General features: G+C 43.2%; 1 protein-coding gene across 5 annotated transcripts in view; it reads left to right on the top strand.

Annotated features, from left to right (window-relative positions):
• Positions 1 to 19,274, top strand: part of VPS53 (VPS53 subunit of GARP complex) — a 135,946-nt gene that overhangs the window by 41,340 nt on the left and 75,332 nt on the right. For all 5 annotated transcript variants that reach the window (XR_006196442.1, XR_006196441.1, XM_042915541.1 and 2 more), the window contains 5 exons: positions 1,511 to 1,630; positions 11,998 to 12,076; positions 14,898 to 15,041; positions 15,496 to 15,638; positions 18,279 to 18,420. Coding sequence is in view for 3 of the 5 variants with exons in the window: in XM_042915541.1 (XP_042771475.1) it covers positions 1,511 to 1,630; positions 11,998 to 12,076; positions 14,898 to 15,041; positions 15,496 to 15,638; positions 18,279 to 18,420 (628 nt within the window). In the remaining 2 variants the exon portion in view is untranslated. The remainder of the gene's footprint in view (positions 1 to 1,510; positions 1,631 to 11,997; positions 12,077 to 14,897; positions 15,042 to 15,495; positions 15,639 to 18,278; positions 18,421 to 19,274) is intronic.

Raw genomic sequence — 19,274 nt, 5'->3', positions numbered from 1 at the left:
GCTTTGATTTATCATTCATCCCACCTTTTTTCTCCAACCCACTTTTTCTTTTTTTTAAGGTTTATTTATTTTTGAGAGGGAGAGAGCACATGCACAAGTTGGGGAGGGGCAGAAAGAGGGAGAGAGAAAGAATCCCAAGCAGGCTCCGCACTGTCAGCCCAGAGCCTGATGCCGGGCTCGAACTCATGAACCATGAGATAATGACGTGTGCTGAAATCAAGACTCAGACGCCCAACTGAGCCACCCAGATGTCCCCCGACCCACTTTTTCAAGGTCTTTTTCAAAGACTGTAGCATCCTGCATGGTTTTTAGAGGAGCTATAGGGAATGATGCGTGAGGACATTAGAAACACCATTAAAACAAAGAGCTGGCTATTTACCGCAAGAAGCAATCCAAAGACCTGTTTTACTAGCACAATTCTGACATGCCGGTTCACTTCTGTGGTCTGTCTCAGGCTGAGAATTTCCCCCTGCCCCAGTGTCAGTGTAGTCTCACGTATAGACAGAGAAAGAGCATCTGCACAGAAATTTAGATGCAGCATCCAAAGCTGGGGGGATGAAGGGGTCAGACTCCTTCCTGGTCTCTCTAGGCATTGTGTGAGCTCCAGCGAACCCTGGCCCATCCTCCCGCAAGCAGTGATCAGAGAGGTGAGCCGGCCAGTGAGAGACTAGAGGAGCTGTTTCCTTGTCTGTTGCCCCAGATGCTGTGGTTCCCACCAGACTATCAGACCGGGCAGTGGTAGCAACATACCATGTTTGCTTGAGCTTGGTCCTGTCTTTTTAAAAGCCTCTTTTTTTTTTTTTTTTTTAAATGCCTAAGGGAAGTCATAAATTATACATTATTTTAAAAGCTCCACCCTAGTGAAAAACTTAGAACTAACAGTTTGTCCTTCCTTGTGTAACTGTTGATTTTATTAGCCTTCTTTTATTTAAGCTTCATTAACATTAGTAGTAGTGAAAGTAGACCTATCTGAGACAAGAGTTGCTTAACATTGGCTTAAAACCTACAGATTTGAGTTAAATACATATAAACACCCTTTGTTGTAGGCTGGGATGATGTGTTCTGTTTGCCCCTAAGCTGTAATCCTCAGATAGTAACATTCTTATCCCTCATCTCTGTTAAAAGCCTGCTAATCCCATAACATCCAACCCAAATCCATAGTCTTCCTAGATTTCCCCTCCCCCACCCCTCCATCATTCCCACGTTCTTTTGTACCTCCTATATTGCATAACTTGTACTTCTGTGTAGACTCAGTTTGTCCTACTTGGTTTTAGTTAGATGTGTACTTGGCTCTCTCTCTGTCTTACTAAACAATGTCACCTTGAGGATTTTGACTAGGTCTTATTTTTTTCACCAGCAAGGCACAGGACCTTATGTATTCAGTGCTCAGTAGTACATGGTCACCAGATCGAGTTGATCTCTATTTTGTAGTTCAGAGTAGATTGTCCTGCATCTGTGTCTTGTGTCCTCAGTGTTTTTCTAGCGTTCTCGACTTCTTATTTCCTTGCAGAGCCATGACCAGGCGAAGACAGTATGGAGAAGTTGCTAATCTTCTTCAGGGTGTGATGAATGTTCTGGAGCACTTCCACAAGTACATGGGAGTTCCACAGATCCGGCAGCTTTCTGAGAGGTAAAGTGTCCTTGGAGAAAACAATCACCTGCTTTAAGAAAAGACCGTGCTAGGATGCGCTTCAGCACTTAGCTCAGTATGTTCACTGCAGAATCTTGTAAGAAAGAACCTCAGATGTCATCTGATCTGTCTCTGTGTGACACAGATATCCTGTCTACCTTATCCCTTACCGACTCCTTACCATATCTTCTAAAGCAATCTATATTAGATAGTTGCGGGCCCAGCATCCCAGGACGGGCAGCTGGAATGTTGTATGTGTAGACAACTCTTGGCTGTCCACATTTATGAGAAAAACTCTTCCAGTTGTCTATTTCCTTGTAACAAATCACCACAATCCTTAGTGGCTGACAAACAACAGTTACTTTACTCCTGTAATTTGGCCTTCCTCAGCAGAACAGTTCGCCTCTGCTTCACGCAGCATCAGCTGGGGTGGCTCAGGAGGGGCCTGAAGGATCCGTGACTCACTCTCATGGCTGGCAAGTGAGTGCTCATTGTGCACTGGGAGTTCACCTGAGTTGTCCTCCATGGGCTGTTTGGTCTTCCTCATGGCCAGGTCCCAAGAGAACCAGACCTTGGAAGTCCCATAGCATCATTCCTAGTCACAAGGCTGCCAGGATGAGGGAGGAAGGAACATAGTCTCTTCTAAGCCATCTCTCCCAGTGGGGGGAATGTCAGAGTCCCACTGACAGAAAGGGCACGTGGAATGGGCAATATTGCCGTGGAAGTCTTTGGAAAATCTTGTTTGCCACTAGAACTTCAGAGGTGACAAAATGATGACTTAGCCTCTTCTTTATTCTTACCTCTGTTGAGTTCCAATCCCAGATTCAGAACCAGTAGAAAGAAAGGCTGATGCTTAGAAGGAAGATGAAGATTCTAAAGGACAGTGGGAGGGGGGTGAGTTCAGTGTCTTTTCTGTTAGAAAGAAGGCAAGGAGAATACCGAGAAGGCAGAGATGATCATGATTGACGAATCCTAACCTTTCTTGCCACAAAGAAGAGACAAGGGGGCTGGAACTTAGCAGCAGCCATCATCTTCACTTCTGCCTTCTTAATGAGGCCTGATTGCTACAGGCCTCTTTTTCCTCACGTTTCTGTATTTGTAATCCTATAAGTAATTGTATAAGTGATCCAGGGATATGTTTTCTTTATTTTAACAAAAGTCAGGCATGCCTGGGTGACTCAGTTGGTTAAGCATCTGACTTCAGTTCAGGTCATGGTCTCACAGTCTGTGAGCTTGAGCCCTGCGTCGGGCTCTGTGCTGACAACTCAGAGCCTGGAGCCTGCTTTGAATTCTGTGTGTGTCTCTCTTTCTGCCCTCCCCTGCCGTCCTCAAAAATATACAGATGAAACCAAAGTGCCATTTAGCTGTGCCTCTACCTATACAGGGAGTGACTGTTATCAATTTAATGTGTATCCTTCTAGATCTTTTATCTGTGCATTTACATAAGTCTGTAGTTTCAGTTTGTGGTTTTCTTTTCTTTTATTATTTATTTTTTTTAAGTTTATATATTTGAGAGAGAGAGAGCGTGGATGGGAAAGGGGCAGAGAGAGAGAGAGAGAGAGAGAATCCCAAGCATGTTCTGTGCTGTCTGCACAGAACCCAACACAGGACTCAGTTCCACAACCGCGATATCATGACCTGAGCTGAAATCAAGAGCCAGATGCTTAACTGACTGAGCCACCCAGGCACCCCAGTTTTCTTTTATTTATTTATTTTTTAAATTAATTTATTTGTCTTGAGAGACGGAGAGAGAGAGAGAATCCCAAGCAGGCTCCGCACTGTCAGTGCAGAGCCCGATGCGAGGCTGGAACCCACGAACCGTGAGCTCATGACTTGAGCCAAAGTCGGATGCTTAACTGGCTGAGCCTCCCAGGCACCCCTTGTTTTATTTTAAATAAATGGTTTCACACCATATGCTTCATTCTGAAACTTACCTTTTGGTTTTAACCTCTCGTTGTATTTTAGAGATTTTTCCGCATCAATATGTACACACCTGCCTCGTGCTTTTTAATTGATACCTGGAATTCCAAAGTACAATACACTGCAGATGATTTAACCATTCTTACATCACTAGATTGTTTGCTTCTGATTTTTTAAATCTACCCCTTTTTACACATCTGTAAATATTTCCCTAGGAGAGATTTTGGGTCATGGGTAGCGTACATTTAAAATTTTAATAATGACTTCCCATTTGCCCTCCCAAGAGACTTTTTTTATTTATAGCACTATCTGGACAGTATCAGTACCCATTTCCCCATACCTTCAACAATGCTAAATGGTCAGTTTTCCGATTTATTTAACTGATGGATGAAAAATAACATCCAGTTCCTTTCATTCTCATTTCTCTGCTAACTACTGAGAGTAGTTTTCATTTAATTATTGACTATCTGCATTTCCTTTGAAATACCTGTTTGCCCATTGTCTCTTTGAATATTGAGTTCTTTCTTTCTTTCTTATTGTTTTGTAAAAGTCTCTATATATTCTGGACATTAATGCTTTGTCAGATCTGGTAGATCTTGCCTGTAAAACCATCTGGATGTGTTACCTGTTTTCAAGGCAGATCTTTGACTCTCACTGTGATTTCTTCCGTGGTAATTGGTCTATTCGGGATTCCTACTTTTTTTTTTTTTTTTTTTTTTTAATTTTATTTTATTTTTAATTTTTTTTTTTAAACGTTTATTTATTTTTGAGACAGAGAAAGACAGAGCATGAACAGGGGAGGGGCAGAGAGAGAGGGAGACACAGAATCTGAAACAGGCTCCAGGCTCTGAGTGGTCAGCACAGAGCCCGACGCGGGGCTCGAACTCACGGACCGTGAGATCATGACCTGAGCCGAAGTCGGACGCTTAACCGACCGAGCCACCCAGGCGCCCCATCGGGATTCCTACTTTTTAAAAAATGATGTTAATATACACATAACATAAAATTTTAATCATTTTTAAGTACACACTTCAGTGGCATTAAGTATATTCACAATATTATATAACCATCACCACTTCTATTTCTAAAACTTTTTCATTACCCCAAACAGAAACTCTTACCCATTAAATAGTAACTCCCATTACCTCCTCTCCCCCACCTCTGGTAACTTCTGTTTTACTTTCTGTTTCTGTGATTTGCCTAGTCTAGGTACCTCATATAAATGGAATCATATAATATTTGTTCTTTTGTGCCTGGCTTATTTTACTGAGTACAGTGTTTCATGGTTCATCCATGTTGTAGAATGTGTCAGAATTTCATTTCTTTTTAAGGCTGAATATTTCATTGTAAATATATATTATACAGTTTGTTTATCCATTCATCTGTTGATGGACACACAGGTTGCTTCTACCCATTGGCTGTTGCATGATAGACTAGGCAAATCTACTGTCTGGCGTTTCTTATTGCCTATCAAAAATCTGGTCAATCTGATTCTTACTCCTTTATAAGATCATCTGTTTTTGTTTGATTTTTATTTTGCTCTGGAAGCATTTGAGATTGGGGGTGTGTGTGTCAGGAATTTTACTAGGATATAGGTCTCTTGTCCTTCATGTTACTCTGTACTTACTGTATCTTCAATATAAAGACTTGAGTTTCAGAAATAGAACTGCCCTACGACCCAGTAATTGCACTACTAGATATTTATCCAAAGGATACAAAAACGCTGATTCGAAAGGGGCACATGCACCCCAGTGTTTATAGCAGTGCTATCGATAACAGCCAAATTATGGGAAGAAGCCCAAATATCCATCAACTGACAAATGGATAAAGAAGATGTGGTATATGTATACAATGGAGTATTACTCAGTGATCAAAAAGAACGAAATCTTGCCATTTGCAATAACATGGATGGAACTAGAGTGTATTATGTTAAGTGAAATTAGTCAGAGAAAGACATATATGATTGCACTCATATGTGGAATTTAAGAAACAAATCAGATGAACATGGGGAAGGGAAGGAAAAATAAGATAAAAACAGAGAGGGAGGCAAACCATAAGCGACTGTTAAATACAGAGAACAAATAGGGTTGCTGGAGGGGTGTTGTGTAGGGGGATGGGCTAAATGGGGGATGGGCATTAAGGAGGACACTTGTTGGGATGAGCAGTGGGCGTTATAGGTAAGTGACAAGTCACCAAATTCTACTCCTGAAATCATTATTACACTATGTGTTAACTAACTTGGATTTAAATAAAATTTAAAAATTTTTTAAATAAATCAAGACTCATAAGTTTCTTAAGTTGGGAGAAATCGTTTTCTTCTTTTTCTTTGAGTAGTTTCTATGCATTGTTCTCTATTCTCTCTCTTAGTGGAAAGAATTCCTATTGCACGAATATTGGAACTTCTAGATCTACTGCCATATTTCTTAATTTTTCTTTCCTACTTTGCATCTCTTTTTTCCCCCTTTTAAAAAGGCTGAGTTCCTCAACTGAGCCTTACTGTTTTAACGTATTCCTCAGTCATGCCCATTCTGCTGTCTGGCCCAGCTGTTGAGTTTCTATTTCAGCAGTCCCACTTTAATCTTTAGGATCTCTACTTGATTCTTTTTTCATGGGCACAATATCCTCTTAAATCTCTCAGGGTGTATAGAGTCTGTGTATTTTGAAGCTCTGAGTTTCAGTTTCTGTTCTGTTTCTTTGTCCTCTGATAGAAGGTCTTCGGTTTGCTGATCATGGGACTCTCTTTCTTGCTATTAGCGTTCCTCTGGTGTTGGGTGATTTCTAGCCAAAAGCTCACTTTTGGCTTTCAGATTCCGTCGTTCTGATCAGGGATGCTCTTTTACTGCCACCCGCCGGTGACGGAGAGGGGGCTGTGCTGCTCAGCTAAGTGCTGCAGGTAGCTCTTCTGAGGTGAGGTGGGGCTGGAACTGCCAGGTGGAGAGGCCAGCGGCTGATCTTCTGGGCTCGGGGCTCCCTGCCCTGCCTGGGTGTTGTCAGCCCTCTGGCCTCTGCTGGGGTTCTCAGACGCATACCCACTCCCGACCTGGCCGCACAAGGCGGGGACGCAGACCCGGACACTGGCTTGGTGACTCCTCCTGCAGGAGCCCGACATACCCCGCTGGCATTCACTTCCTGCTCTTGGTCTCCACTACCCTCATGTCTTTCATGTTCGAAAAGCAGTTTTCAGCAGTGATTTCCTTCTTCAGTCCTGTGCTCCCAGGCAGTCCAAAGAGTTTCTAGTGTGCCAGTTCTTTTCTTGCCTGGTTCTGGATTTTTATTAAAATCTTGTCATTATGTCTAAGGATTTGGGGCACAAGGGGAGATTGCAGCAGGTACTCAGTGTGCCGTCTTCTAGTGGCAATGCCACAGAACCGTTAGGGAATGGAAGAACCAAACTTGGCAGAATCCTAGGGAAATCACCACCCTTTCCCCCATCCTTCCTAACTCCTCCACACTTAGAACTGGCCGGTCGCCATATCACCCTGGGGTCACAAAGTAGCCAAGGGTGCAGACAAACCGGTCCTTAGGAGCTGCCAGAAAGAAGGAAGCTTGGATGGAGAAGGCAGACTTGTGCTCAGGGGATGGAGGAGGAGAAGGGAAGGCACTATCCCCTCCCTTCACCCTCGTGATAATCCAGAGTTGATCTTTTTCCCAATTCACTTTATTCTGTCCTTCATTTACCTAAAGGATGTATACTATGGACTTTCTATATCCTAGGCCCCATGCTGGGGTACTGAAGGCACAAAGTAAGAAATACATATGCTCTGCCCTCAACGAGTTCACCATTGTTGTGCGGAAAAGAGAGACACTAGTAGAAAATTTTAGTGTAGCGTGCATATAACAAAACTGGTAGGTACTGCACAAGGAATAGCAGGACCTCAGAAGAGGAATTGAAAGACTCCGCCTTTGGGGGCTGAGGGCAGTGGTGACAGAAGAGTTCAGTTTTCATCTGGTCTTGAAGAATAGGTAGGATCTTACCACCAAGACAAGAAGAGAGGAGGAACAATAGGAGAGAGAGAGAGAACATCATGGTACTTTGGGAGACAATGGAGTGTGAAAGGCTACGTAGGTAGGTAGGGTCAGATTTTATATGCCATGCTAAAGAGCCCTTTATTTTGTGGACAGTGAAAAATCTTAAGTGGGGAGAGGCATGATCTCATTTGTGTTTTGTAAAAGTCTGATGGATTATAGGCACAAAGGACTGGAGATTGAGACTATGTTCTAGCCTAGAAAAGATAAGAACCTTACCAAGACAGTGGCCATGAGGTCAAGGAGATGTGTGGAGGGATTGGTTACCAGTTGGTTGTGTTGGATAAGCATTGTTTGTTGTTGTTGCTTTAATTCTTTTAGAGAGAGCTAGAGTGAGTACAGGCAGGGGAGAGGGGGAGAGGGAGGGAGAGAGAGAGAGAGAGAGAGAGAGAGAGAGAGAGAATCCTAAGCAGGCTCCACACTCAGCATAGAGCCCGACACAGGGCTTGATCCCAAACCGTGGAATCACGACCTGAGCCAAAATCAAGAGTCAGACGCCCACCCAAGGTGCCCCTTGGGTGGGCATCGTCGATGGCAGAAATACGGCAGAACTGAATTCTATTCCTAATTGTCTGTAGGGACAAACAAGACATACAAGAGGATGCACTCTTTTAGGACTCTTCTTTTTAACGTTTTTCAAAGAGGTGGTTTTATACATTTGAAGGAACTTTGTGATCACTGTTGTAAGACATTCTCTTCAAAAAGAGAAAATCTAACATTCTAGTAGTATATTTCAGGGCTTCTGCCATTCATTATCACGTAGGATTGCTGCAAACACAGGAGGATTTATTTTTCTTTCAGTTCATTTTGCAGCTTCCGTTTGCAAAACTTTTGTGTTGGTGATACAGAATATGTGCTACACCAAAAACAACCCAGGAGGAGAAATCTCTTGTTTTCAGTGCTTGACTACAATTGTTTTTCAAGAGGTACTAAAAGTTTGAGGAAAGTCCAGATTTCTTATTTTTAGCATCTTTTCTGGTGAATTCTCCTCCCTTATGTTTACATAAGTGATGGTGGAACCATCTGGAAGTGATAGAAGTAGCTGTTTGTGGGGAGGGGGGAAAGCAGCAGAGTTACACCCTATGTGTTGCTTTAGTTTCTCCAGTTTAATAGCTTGCTGTCTGTAAATCGCAGAAGTCGCATGAAAGGTTGTGACCTTTGCCTGTATGTTTGAAATATGAAGTTCATGGACCTTGATTTGAATATACCTGTTTCTTCCAGCCACCCTTCTAGAAAATGCTTAAATATTAATGTAGCATTGAAGGAAAGATTTTTTTTTTTAATATCGTCTTTATATTTCAAGCCTCCTGGTTCAAGAATATCCACGAAAGCAACTGTTTCTAGTAATCAGTCGATATTTCTTGAGAAAGAGTAGAAGATTCTTGCATTCTCCTGAAACCTGTAAAGCCCTTGAACTAAAGAAAATATGGTAGAGGACTATAACTCACTTTTTATATGAGAGAGATACCTGGCAGGTTGGGGAGAGGGGGTGTCGCATGGTGTAGCAATGAAAGAAATTGGAAAATGAAAAGGTCTGACTGTGTGACTTTGACAAGTTCTTTCTGAAGTTTCAAAGGTACAAGGGCTGTGCTTGACGATCTCAAATTGTCCCACTGAATCACTCTGATTCTGGGGTGGGATTCTTTACAGAGCCTGTCTGTTTGGAAATAGAGCATCTGACTAACTTAATTAACTGTTCTGTCCAGTGCAGACTTTGGGAGGTCAGCTTATTGTGAAGTGCCCAGGGTGTTTTCTTTGGGACAGCCGTTGACAAGGTAATGGAAGCGTCAGGGTTACTTTATCCACAGATGTCTAAATAATTTTTATAATTTCCTGTATCCTTCTGCTACCACCCAGTGTGCAAAGGTCACCTTTGAGCAACCTCTCATCAGATGGTATGGAGGGTACTAGAAGTCAGTTGGTTGACCTTCCTTTCTGATCAGCACGGCGACTCCTCTGTTGCCTAAGTGATCAACACCGAGTTGTCACCACCGAAGCAGACTGAGCTTACTTGGATACCAGGAGGAATTTTTATTTACCCTATTCTCTGTTAGTGGTAGGTAAATTTCTGTTCTCTGTTAGTTGTAGGTAAATTTCCTAGACGCTTTTATGAAAATCATGGTAGTTCAACTCTTTTCTGCCAACAGAGTCTCAGCCAGTCTCTCTTTTTACGGAACTTACTTTCATCATTAGAAGAGGAACGAGTTAGGCCCAGGATGTATTCTCTTAGGGTTGACTGCTTTCTAGGATCCTGTTTAGACAACTGAGCATAAAGACTATATTACATCTCACCCTGAAAATGCATGGAATCGTGGTTTGGGATTATAGATACCATCATTAATATCAGTAAGGGAGATGGTTGCTCTTTCATCTGAGTCACTGCGGGACGCTTCAGAAACTGCTTGGAAACATTTATGTTCCGAAGCCTATTCTTGTGCTCCAGCATTAATTCCACATCCAACTTGCAGCCCCCTGTGAAGGTGCCTGCCAAGCCCACTGGCGCTGGAAAGGTGGGCTCTGGGCAGCAGTCAGTCCTGGAGAGGACAGCGGAAGGCATCCGGTACAGGCCTGCATCCCACCCTCTTACTTCACAACTCTCCCTAGTTGTGGCCCGTGTTGGGGACATGACTGATTTACATGTGGCTCACTGGTGGCACAGCTAGGTCTGCGCTCCTAAGACGTGACTTTGAAACTGGATTGGAAAAGATGGCCAGGGGGTCTACAAATCACACCCTGGTTCTTCCCCTCTCTTCTGCGCTCTGGGAGTACCAGGCCTTATCATAGGCTCCGGTGGTCTTTTCAGGCACCCCGGCAAGAATGTGGAGTTCGGGGATGATGGGGTGGGAGGGGTGAAAGAGGCAGAGCTGGGACCTTTGTGTCACTGAGATGCTCAGGAGCCCTGAGAATATGACATGAGTGTCCCTGACTTGGGGTGGAGCTTCCCCTCCAGGGATTGTCCCCGTGGCTCAGGAGGGAACTGGGGCTGTCTGTGTGCTGCCAAAAGGCAAGCAGGAACAGCGGGGCCTGAGGCTCTGGAAGCTGCCTCTGTCTTGTGACCTGGCGCCAGGGGAGGCTGTCTGCCTGGCCCGTTATGTGGAGTCACAAGACTTTGAGGTACAGTTTTACAAAAGCAGGTTCTCTTCTCTCCTGTCAGACCTCATACTCAAGGCACGTTTCCCATTGTCCGTTGGGCAACTCTGGACGGCGGGCCCTGATTGTGATTTGGGGGCCGTCCCAGTAATAATAGCCTTATCTCTGTCACTGAGCAACTAAAGAGGCTGCAAACCCACTTACAGGAATGGTTTTAAAAATCTTGAAGATAGTGGAAAAGCCCTGGAAAGAATGTGGAATAAAGCATACTTACTCTGCCACAGAAAAAAACAGATTGTTTGGGGTCCTGCCTGTCCCCTCATTTAAAAAAAAAAATTCTCAGTAGGTTGCCAGCCACAGCTGAATAGCCAAAGAAATTGTGGTTTTGAGCTGTTCACTATTTCTAGAAACTTTACAAAGTTAATTCCAAAGCAACAGGGTGGAGACCAAAAAAGGAAGAACACTATTTTATGGTGCTTTTAGCAAAGGTAAAATACTTGCCTCGGGCTCAGGGCAGTCCAGCTCTGGGGGAATGGCTGGTGCGAGGCATCCAACTCCTGGCGGCTGGGACAGGATGTGATCGTTGCAGGAGGTGCTGACACGCCATTCCTTTCTCCTCCTGGCCGTTTCTCCGTCCTCCTCTCATTGAAGCCGACAAGTATTTCTTGAGCTCCCGGTATACGTGCAGACCACCAGGTTAAGTCCTGACCACATCCCTCTTTCGAACTCGTTTTTGTTGTCCATCAGTCTTCTGAGTGAACTTCATCTTCCTTCCGTTGGCCTTCACTCCCAAGTGGTAGCTCATTTTATCTTTCGGATCTTTTTCCTTTTTCCTTTAGAAAACATTCTTTTCGGTTTTTTGTTAAAACTTAGGATCCTGGTGTTGGTTTCAGGGTTGAAAAAAACATTTCTAAGGCAATATGGAGCCCTCCTGCATTCTGTACCACAAGGAGCACGAGAGAAATTGTAGCGGTAATCCAACATGAATTTCTATTGGATTGGGCATTATAACAGAGCATTTTCCCACAGCATAACTACCCCCTGATGACGCTTTATAAAGATTAACATATACTACCCCACACCAGGTCAGGGGTGACCTTGAAGAACTTTGGGATATAGAAAATCCATCACGAGAATAAATCCAATGACTGAGTCCTGGTCATAAACCTGCCACTAACTAGTATGTGACCTCTCTTATGTAGCCACACCTCCCCACTTCCCTGACGATCTCTAAAGACTTCTACAGTTCTGACCCTTATCGATCTTTGCATAATTACTTATGGATATATGATAATTACACCAGGCAATGACATGGTCTCTTTTCCCTCCAGAGTGAAAGCCGCCCAGACTGAGTTAGGACAGCAAATCCTGGCCGATTTTGAAGAAGCATTTCCTTCCCAGGGCACCAAGGTATTGTTTTGCATTTTCCCTCTAGTCAGACATTATCACCACTCTTGCCTGATTCACACTCACTACGGTTACTCTTCCTTTACCATTCCAAAAGTGTTGGCTGGCTGCCACGAGTCTGTTTGCTAAAGGTTCAGGGCAGTGAGACCGTCTCTGATTTTCATTATCCCAAAGCAATGTTGATCTTCATCTATGTTCTTCCAGCATCAAAAAGTGAGGATTTATTTTGGTTTAATTTAATGTGTGTCAAACCCAATATCTCGTCTGCCCAGTAAATTCCTTTTTTCTCATGGCTGTGTTAAAAAAAAAAAAAAAAAATCTTCAAGCCGCAGTGTTTTTTAGGATCGTTACATAACTTGCTGGTTTCAGTTTGGTGAAAAGACAGCTGGGAGGAGCATCCGCAGGCTTATGTAACTCTGAGTGACACAGTTAGGAGATTCACTTTTAATGATCAGAATCCTGTTCTTTCAGATTAATCCCTTTAGCTCTCGCTGGTGGCATGGCTGTTTGTGTTGTGTCTGCGGAGCCCGCAGTATTTCGCTTGTGAGCTATGGTTACACTTCTCCCATAGCAAGCCTTGCCTCACTTGGCTGTCATTGTGCTTGGGTAACTGCTTTTAGCTCTATCTTTCAGACTGTAGCAGATGTAATCTTAATGCTTTGCATGTGTTGGGGAGACAAGAACCTTCAGAAGCTTGTTTTCTCTATTATTTGAGCTATTTCGGGAGAAGGAATTATTCAACACAAATGAACCAAAGCACACACAGGCAAGCAGCATTCCTCACTGCACTTGGTGGGTGGAGATGGGGATATATGTTCATTTACGGAGCCAAGGAACGTTTCCTGGACCCGCTCTATAATTCAATAACTGGAAATATCTTAATCATTTTTCTTTGTGCTCCATAAAAGAAACTTAGGAAGTAGGTGGGAGTAGCTGCCCCAGCTTTGTAGATGACTTCCTATAGGAAACCTGCTCTTGATTTTAATGTCTGCAAATATTATGGCTGCCTTCTAGTAATCAGATATTTTATTTGTAGAACATGTTCCTTTCAGGACTTTGTTCTCTTTCTTCACTTGATATAACGGTAGGATGTGGATGTTGGAAAGCAATCCTGTAAAAAGGGATTGTAAAATATTCACAACTTATAAGCACCGGACTCTTCTTAGTGTCCCAAGTCTGTTTTACTATATGCTCTGCTATCTAGCCCAGTTTCAAGAAGTTTCAGAAAGATATGAATGAAGACTAGCTTTATTATTTAGAAGAAACTAATCATGACCTACTTTATGTCTTTTTCTCAACTCCACATGAAGTTCAAATGGTTTTCTTTAACAACTTGCTTCCTTTTTCTGCAGCTGGGTAACTTAGTTTTTCCAAGTTTTCTTTTTTCCTTTCCAGTGGCTGTTGACTTTTCTTAAAGGCCTTGTGTTGCTATTTCTACTTCACAAATAGAAATTGAGATTTTTTTAAATGTAAGTTTGTTTATTTTGAGAGAGAGAGAGAGAAAATACAAGTGGGGGAGGGGCAGAGAGACAGGGGGTAGAGAGGGAGAGAGAATGCAGGCGGGAAGGGGCAGAGAGAGAATCCAAGCAGGCTCTGCCCTGTCAGCACAGAGCCTGACACGGGGCTCGAACCCATGAACCATGAGATCATGACCTGAGCCGAAATCAAGTCAGATGCTTAATGGACTGAGCCACCCAGGCGCCCCAACACTTACAAAACTCTTGAACTTCAGTTGAGATAGATACACTGGACAGAGTTTACCCAAAAAAAATCATGAAGATTTGGAAGAACGTCAGCCATCGCCTAATTGAAGTCCATTTTTTTCATTCATTTTTCAGATGAGTTTCAGTAACTGTGCGAAAGCTACACAGCTGTTTAGCCAAGCCAAGAGTAGATTCCAAGTGTTCTTTTTGCTATAGTTCACTCAGCCAACCATGTTCATTCAGTGAGCTACTATAAAGAAAAGTTCAGCATGTCAAATTGCTTTCAGTAAGAACAAAGGCCTTCCCACCATGATGTATGAGTATGGCTCCTCGATAGCCCTTCTCTTGCTTTTCAGATCAAAAGGCCCAAACCATAATATTTACCTTTGGTTACCTGTCTGAGTAGTTGACTGTCAGCAAAACAAGTCTGGTGGTTTGGAACCTGGTTTTAGATTTTAAATGCTACTGCACTGTTTGGCACAAATAAAGCACCTGGGAACAGGAATCTGAGGTTGGAGTCAAGGGGATGTGGCACATGTGGAGTGAGACTGGTGTCATTCTGAATTTTAAAGCTTTTCAGCAAGGTGCGACGCCTGGGTGGCTCAGTCAGTTAAGCGTCCAACTCCAGCTCAGGCATGATCTGTCAGTCCGTGGGGTCGAGCCCCATATTAGACTCTGTGCTGACAGCTCAGAGCCTGGATGAAGCCTGCTTCAGATTCTGTGTCTCCCTCTCTCTCAGCCCCTCTCCCACTTGTGTTCTCTGTCTCTCTCTTTCTCTCAAAAAACATTTTAAAAAAAATGTAAAGCTCTTCAGCAAGGTGATTTCAGTTTTTGCGTTCAGAAAGCCGAATTCCCTGTGACCATTGCTGACCCTGTTTCCAAAATGTTTCCTTGCTGATTCACAGAGTAGCTTTTATATGGGCTACTGCAGACTAGCTTAACAATTCTTTCATCGAGTAACAAGTAACTAAAATATCCATCCACAGCAGAAGACTAAGTGTCAGGGGAGTGGAAGTAATAATAACTTCAAGAGAGAACTAAGAAGTAGCAGCTGTCAGAAGCCATGAGATTTAAAGGTTGTTTCTGGCCCTTGAACTGGTGTGCGTTGTTTGTTTTACCAGAGGCCAGGAGGACCCAGCAATGTTCTACGAGATGCGTGTCTGGTTGCTAATATTTTGGACCCTAGAATCAAACAGGAAATCATCAAAAAGTTTATTAAACAGCATCTGTCAGAATATCTAGTACTTTTTCAAGAAAACCAAGATGTAAGTATTAACCAAGTGAAATCAGATGTTACATTTGAATTTTATTGAAAATTAAATGCTCTGCTGATTTATATGTTGTTAGTATTACTGCCTTAAAACGTTGATGGTTGAACTGTGAGGGGCTGACTGGACAGTTCAGTAGTTCTTAACCGTTTTGACGTCTCTGACTCTTTGGAGAAATTAATGGGAGCTACAGATCCTCTCACCAGAAAAATGCACCCATGCATAAAACTGTGCATGCAGTTTCAGGAAGTTTACAGACACCTGAAGTCTAATCGTAGACCAAGTTAAGTACCTCTGGATCAAGTGAAAAAGTAGCCTAGATTCTTTAAAACTGTGAGAAATAAAGAGACTGGTTTTGTTTTTCTTGGTTCTGTGTTTCTGCTTGTTTCCTTAAACTGTCAACACTGCTTCTAAGCACTGGGTGGCTTTTGTTCCCTCCCTTCCTAATAAGGTTGCCTGGCTGGACAAAATCGACAGACGCTATGCCTGGATAAAACGCCAGCTCGTGGACTATGAGGAGAAATATGGCCGTATGTTTCCACGTGAGTGGTACATGACCGAGAGGATCGCAGTAGAATTTTGCCACGTCACAAGGTAGATTCTCTTTTTAGGCTGGTTTTACTGTTCATTGAAATCAATTGAAATTGGTCGATTGAAATCAATCCCCTGGTCTCTAGGGGCTCCGTGTTGCCTCGTGCATCGGGTGCCACTTCCACCTTTTGTTGTTGTCGTTTGAAAGTCACCATTTTTTTTTAAACATTTATTTATTTTTGAGAGACAGAGAGAGACAGAGCACAAGTGGGGGAGGGGCAGAGAGAGGAGGAGACCGAGAATCCGAAGCAGGCTCCAGGCTCTGAGCTGTCAGCACAGAGCCCGATGCGGGGCTCGAACTCACAAACCATGAGATCATGACCTGAGCCAACGTCGGACGCTTTAACCGACTGAGCCACCCACGCGCCACTGAAAGCTACCATTTTAATGAGAACTTTTCCTGTGCTGGACTCTCTCCCTTTAGGAGACCCTTTTCCTGTTGAAAGTCAGATTTTATATACCCAAAACCAACCCCTAAACTCCAGCTGTGGCTGTATTTCAACTTCTTCAACTTCAGAGTTCCAATCCGAGAGGAGAGAGAATGTGTGTGGAGGAAGGGGAAAAACTTCTAGAAAAAAAAGTGAAGAGGAGTACATGAGAGCCCTGGGCTAGTAGCCTGTAGCCAAAGCATTCGTTTTTCCCCTCACGAGTAATATATGTATAACACAGCAGCTGCATCTGCTCCTGTCTTTGCTCTAGCGCTTTCCTTTGGCCTAACCCTTGCCTCGAACACTCTGCCTTTTCTAGTTAACCTGCTATAGGCTCATCCACCAGATTTCCCTGTGTTATTCATCACCCCACATTTTCTCCTGTGTCTCCATCACATATATCAGCATACAGTGTATATATCTGTCATCATTTTGCTTTTCTGACTTGCTACATAGGTAGCTCTGTAGGGTCAGGGCTAGTGTCTACCTCATTGACATAGTAGACACTCAGGAAATATTTGTTGAACAAATTTCCTGCCCATAACAGTGTTTTTATAGTTTTGGATAGTTAATAGTATCCGCATCTGAATGTTCTAAGCATTCTAAAGACCTTCTCTCATTCATCCTGTCTGCAGTTTCTATGAATGTCACCCAGGGCCAGATAGCTCATTTATATTGACAAATTAAAACCCAAGAAGGTTAGATCTGTGTGTCCATGAGAATGCTAAAACTGTAGTCAAAATTTTTTATTCTGTATTTGCAGCTATACCACAACAGTGTTACCACCCGGTAACTGGGTTTTATTAGTTATCTATGCCCTTCTCGCAGTGCACAATTACATTAATTCCAGGCTAATTAAAAAAAAAAAGTCTCATGTCTAAGCATAACTCGACCTTTAGAATAATTCATGGTAGGCATCTTTCTTAAAATCATAGAGTACAATTAAGTTGTATGCTTAATTAAGTTGTGTTTAAACACAATGGGGGGATTTCTTAAGGGATTTTGCCTGTTGATTTCAGTTTTTTTAATAGACTTTATTTTTTTAGAGTAATTTTAGGATCACAGCAAAATTGAGAGGAAGATATGGAGGTTTCTGATATGCTCCTGCCCCTGCCCATGCATAGCCCCCCTGCTACCTGTACCCCGCACCAAAATGCGCATTTGTTAGAATCGATGGACCTGCATTGACACATCCTCACCACCCAGAGCCCACAGTTTACCTTAGGGTTCCCTCCAGGTGTTGTACGTTCTATGTGGCTGCTGTTTTCAGAAGCACATTTGCAGCCATAGGTTTAGATAACCTTTCAATGTTGATTTAAGGACACTTGTGGTTGTCACTTTCTACGTCCTGGTTAGCCAAGAAAGCGAATTCCTTGAGAAATTGGTGACTGATTCTCTGCAGCGCCCAGTTCAGTGACTTTTGCACACTAACTCTGAAAAGTGAAGCCTGCAGGAAACTGGGAGTGAGCTAACGCCACAAATCCGTTGTAGCAGCTAATGCCAGTGCTGCTGCTGTTGCTGCCAGGCTTTCGTTGTTGGAATTTTGGCCACCGTCCTACAGACACATAATTCTCAAGTAATCTCAGAGGCTCTTTGTTTCATCTTGCCATTTATTTGTATGGGAAGATGATCATAGCCCAGTACTTACTAAGAGCTCTCAGGTCACTGCTCCCTTGCGGCTCCCATCCTGAAACCGCACTGGAGGGGTACAGAAGCTTCGCAGGTGGGAACCACCGAAGCGTGGACACGTCACTATTCACACTGGGGTTCTGGTCTCTCACGTGTGTTTCCAGGGTTCCTGCTGTCTCGTTGGAGAGATGGTCATTGAGCTGTTTGGAAGAGGGAGCTTTGTGATTCAGTAATTGACGGCTTGTGCCATTGTGTAAAATACATGCGTTTTTATAAAATACTGAGTAAGTGCTTTGTGGATATTATTAACAAGTTATGGAAAGATAGAAAAATCAGAGTAACCGTATAACCAAATCGATCTCCTTAAATCCTTGATTTATTTTTTGAGTAGGGGATAATTTCCCCTTAAAATTCTTATTTAGAATATGTATTTCTGCTCCCCAAGCATTAAACTTAGTTCGTGACAGACCTCAGGATTTGAAATGACCACATGCTTTCTGTTTTTTTAATATAAGCTACAGCCATTTACTTTACCCTATCTTGAATGATCAGTTCTTCTGACAGCGTTTATCTCTTTGTTTTGAAGGACAGAACTCGCCAAGATTATGCGTACCAGAGCCAAGGAAATTGAAGTGAAATTGCTTCTTTTTGCTATTCAGAGAACAACTAACTTTGAGGGGTTTCTTGCAAAACGCTTCTCCGGGTGCACCCTGACAGATGGAGCTCTGGTAGGACCTTCCTGAGGGAGGCTGGGACGTGAAGTCAGGGTGTGCGTGCTTGGGCTTCACATCAGTCTTTAATCCGGTGGTTCCAGCCGGTGGCTCGAGTGCTCAATCCCCCAGTCCAGATATTTCGCTCAACTCGTGTGAGTGGTGACACAGAGTACTCTGTGGGTTTACCGTTTCCTATTGTGCGATACTTCACGTCTTTAGAATGTTCTGTCATCATTTTACGATGTTTTGCTCCATTTTACAGACTAGTAATTTTGTGAGTCATAGAGGCCTCACTTATTCACTCACAAATACCGTATTACTCTATCAGCTGTTGAGTTTTATTACAATTAGGGTATGTTTTTACTTTAGAGTTCGTTTTCTCTTTTTCTTTTTTAAATGTTTATTTACTTTTGAGAGAGAAAGAGACAGAGTGTGAGCAGGGAGGGGCAGAGAGAGAGGGAGACACAGAATCTGAAGCAGGCTCCAGGCCCCGAGCTGGCACAGAGCCCCTTGCGAGGCCTGAACTCATGAACTGCAAGACCATGACCTGAGCTAAAGTCAGATGCTTAACCGACTGAGCCACCCAGGCATCCGTAGACTTTGTTTTCTTAATGTCTCTGGTGAGCAAACCAGGTCAGTGTGTCCCTGTAAACCTCAAAGCCAAGTGTACAAACCCACATGTCAGGGAACTACTAAATGATAAAAACACAAAAGTATGCACACAGGCGTGAGGCCCGTGCACCTCCATTAGGAAGGCGGAATGTAGTGTTGTTAGTTAACATCGCTTAGTGTCTGTGTAACCAGACACGAGCTCCAAAGCGTCTCTCTAAAAACTGTTTTTGGAAACCCAGCCTCCTTGCCAACACATC

The sequence above is a fragment of the Panthera leo genome, chromosome E1 (genome assembly GCF_018350215.1).
Source record: "Panthera leo isolate Ple1 chromosome E1, P.leo_Ple1_pat1.1, whole genome shotgun sequence".
Taxonomy (NCBI): Eukaryota; Metazoa; Chordata; class Mammalia; order Carnivora; family Felidae; genus Panthera; species Panthera leo.
Note: the sequence above shows the minus strand (reverse complement) of the source record. Positions and strands in the feature narration are given on the sequence as shown.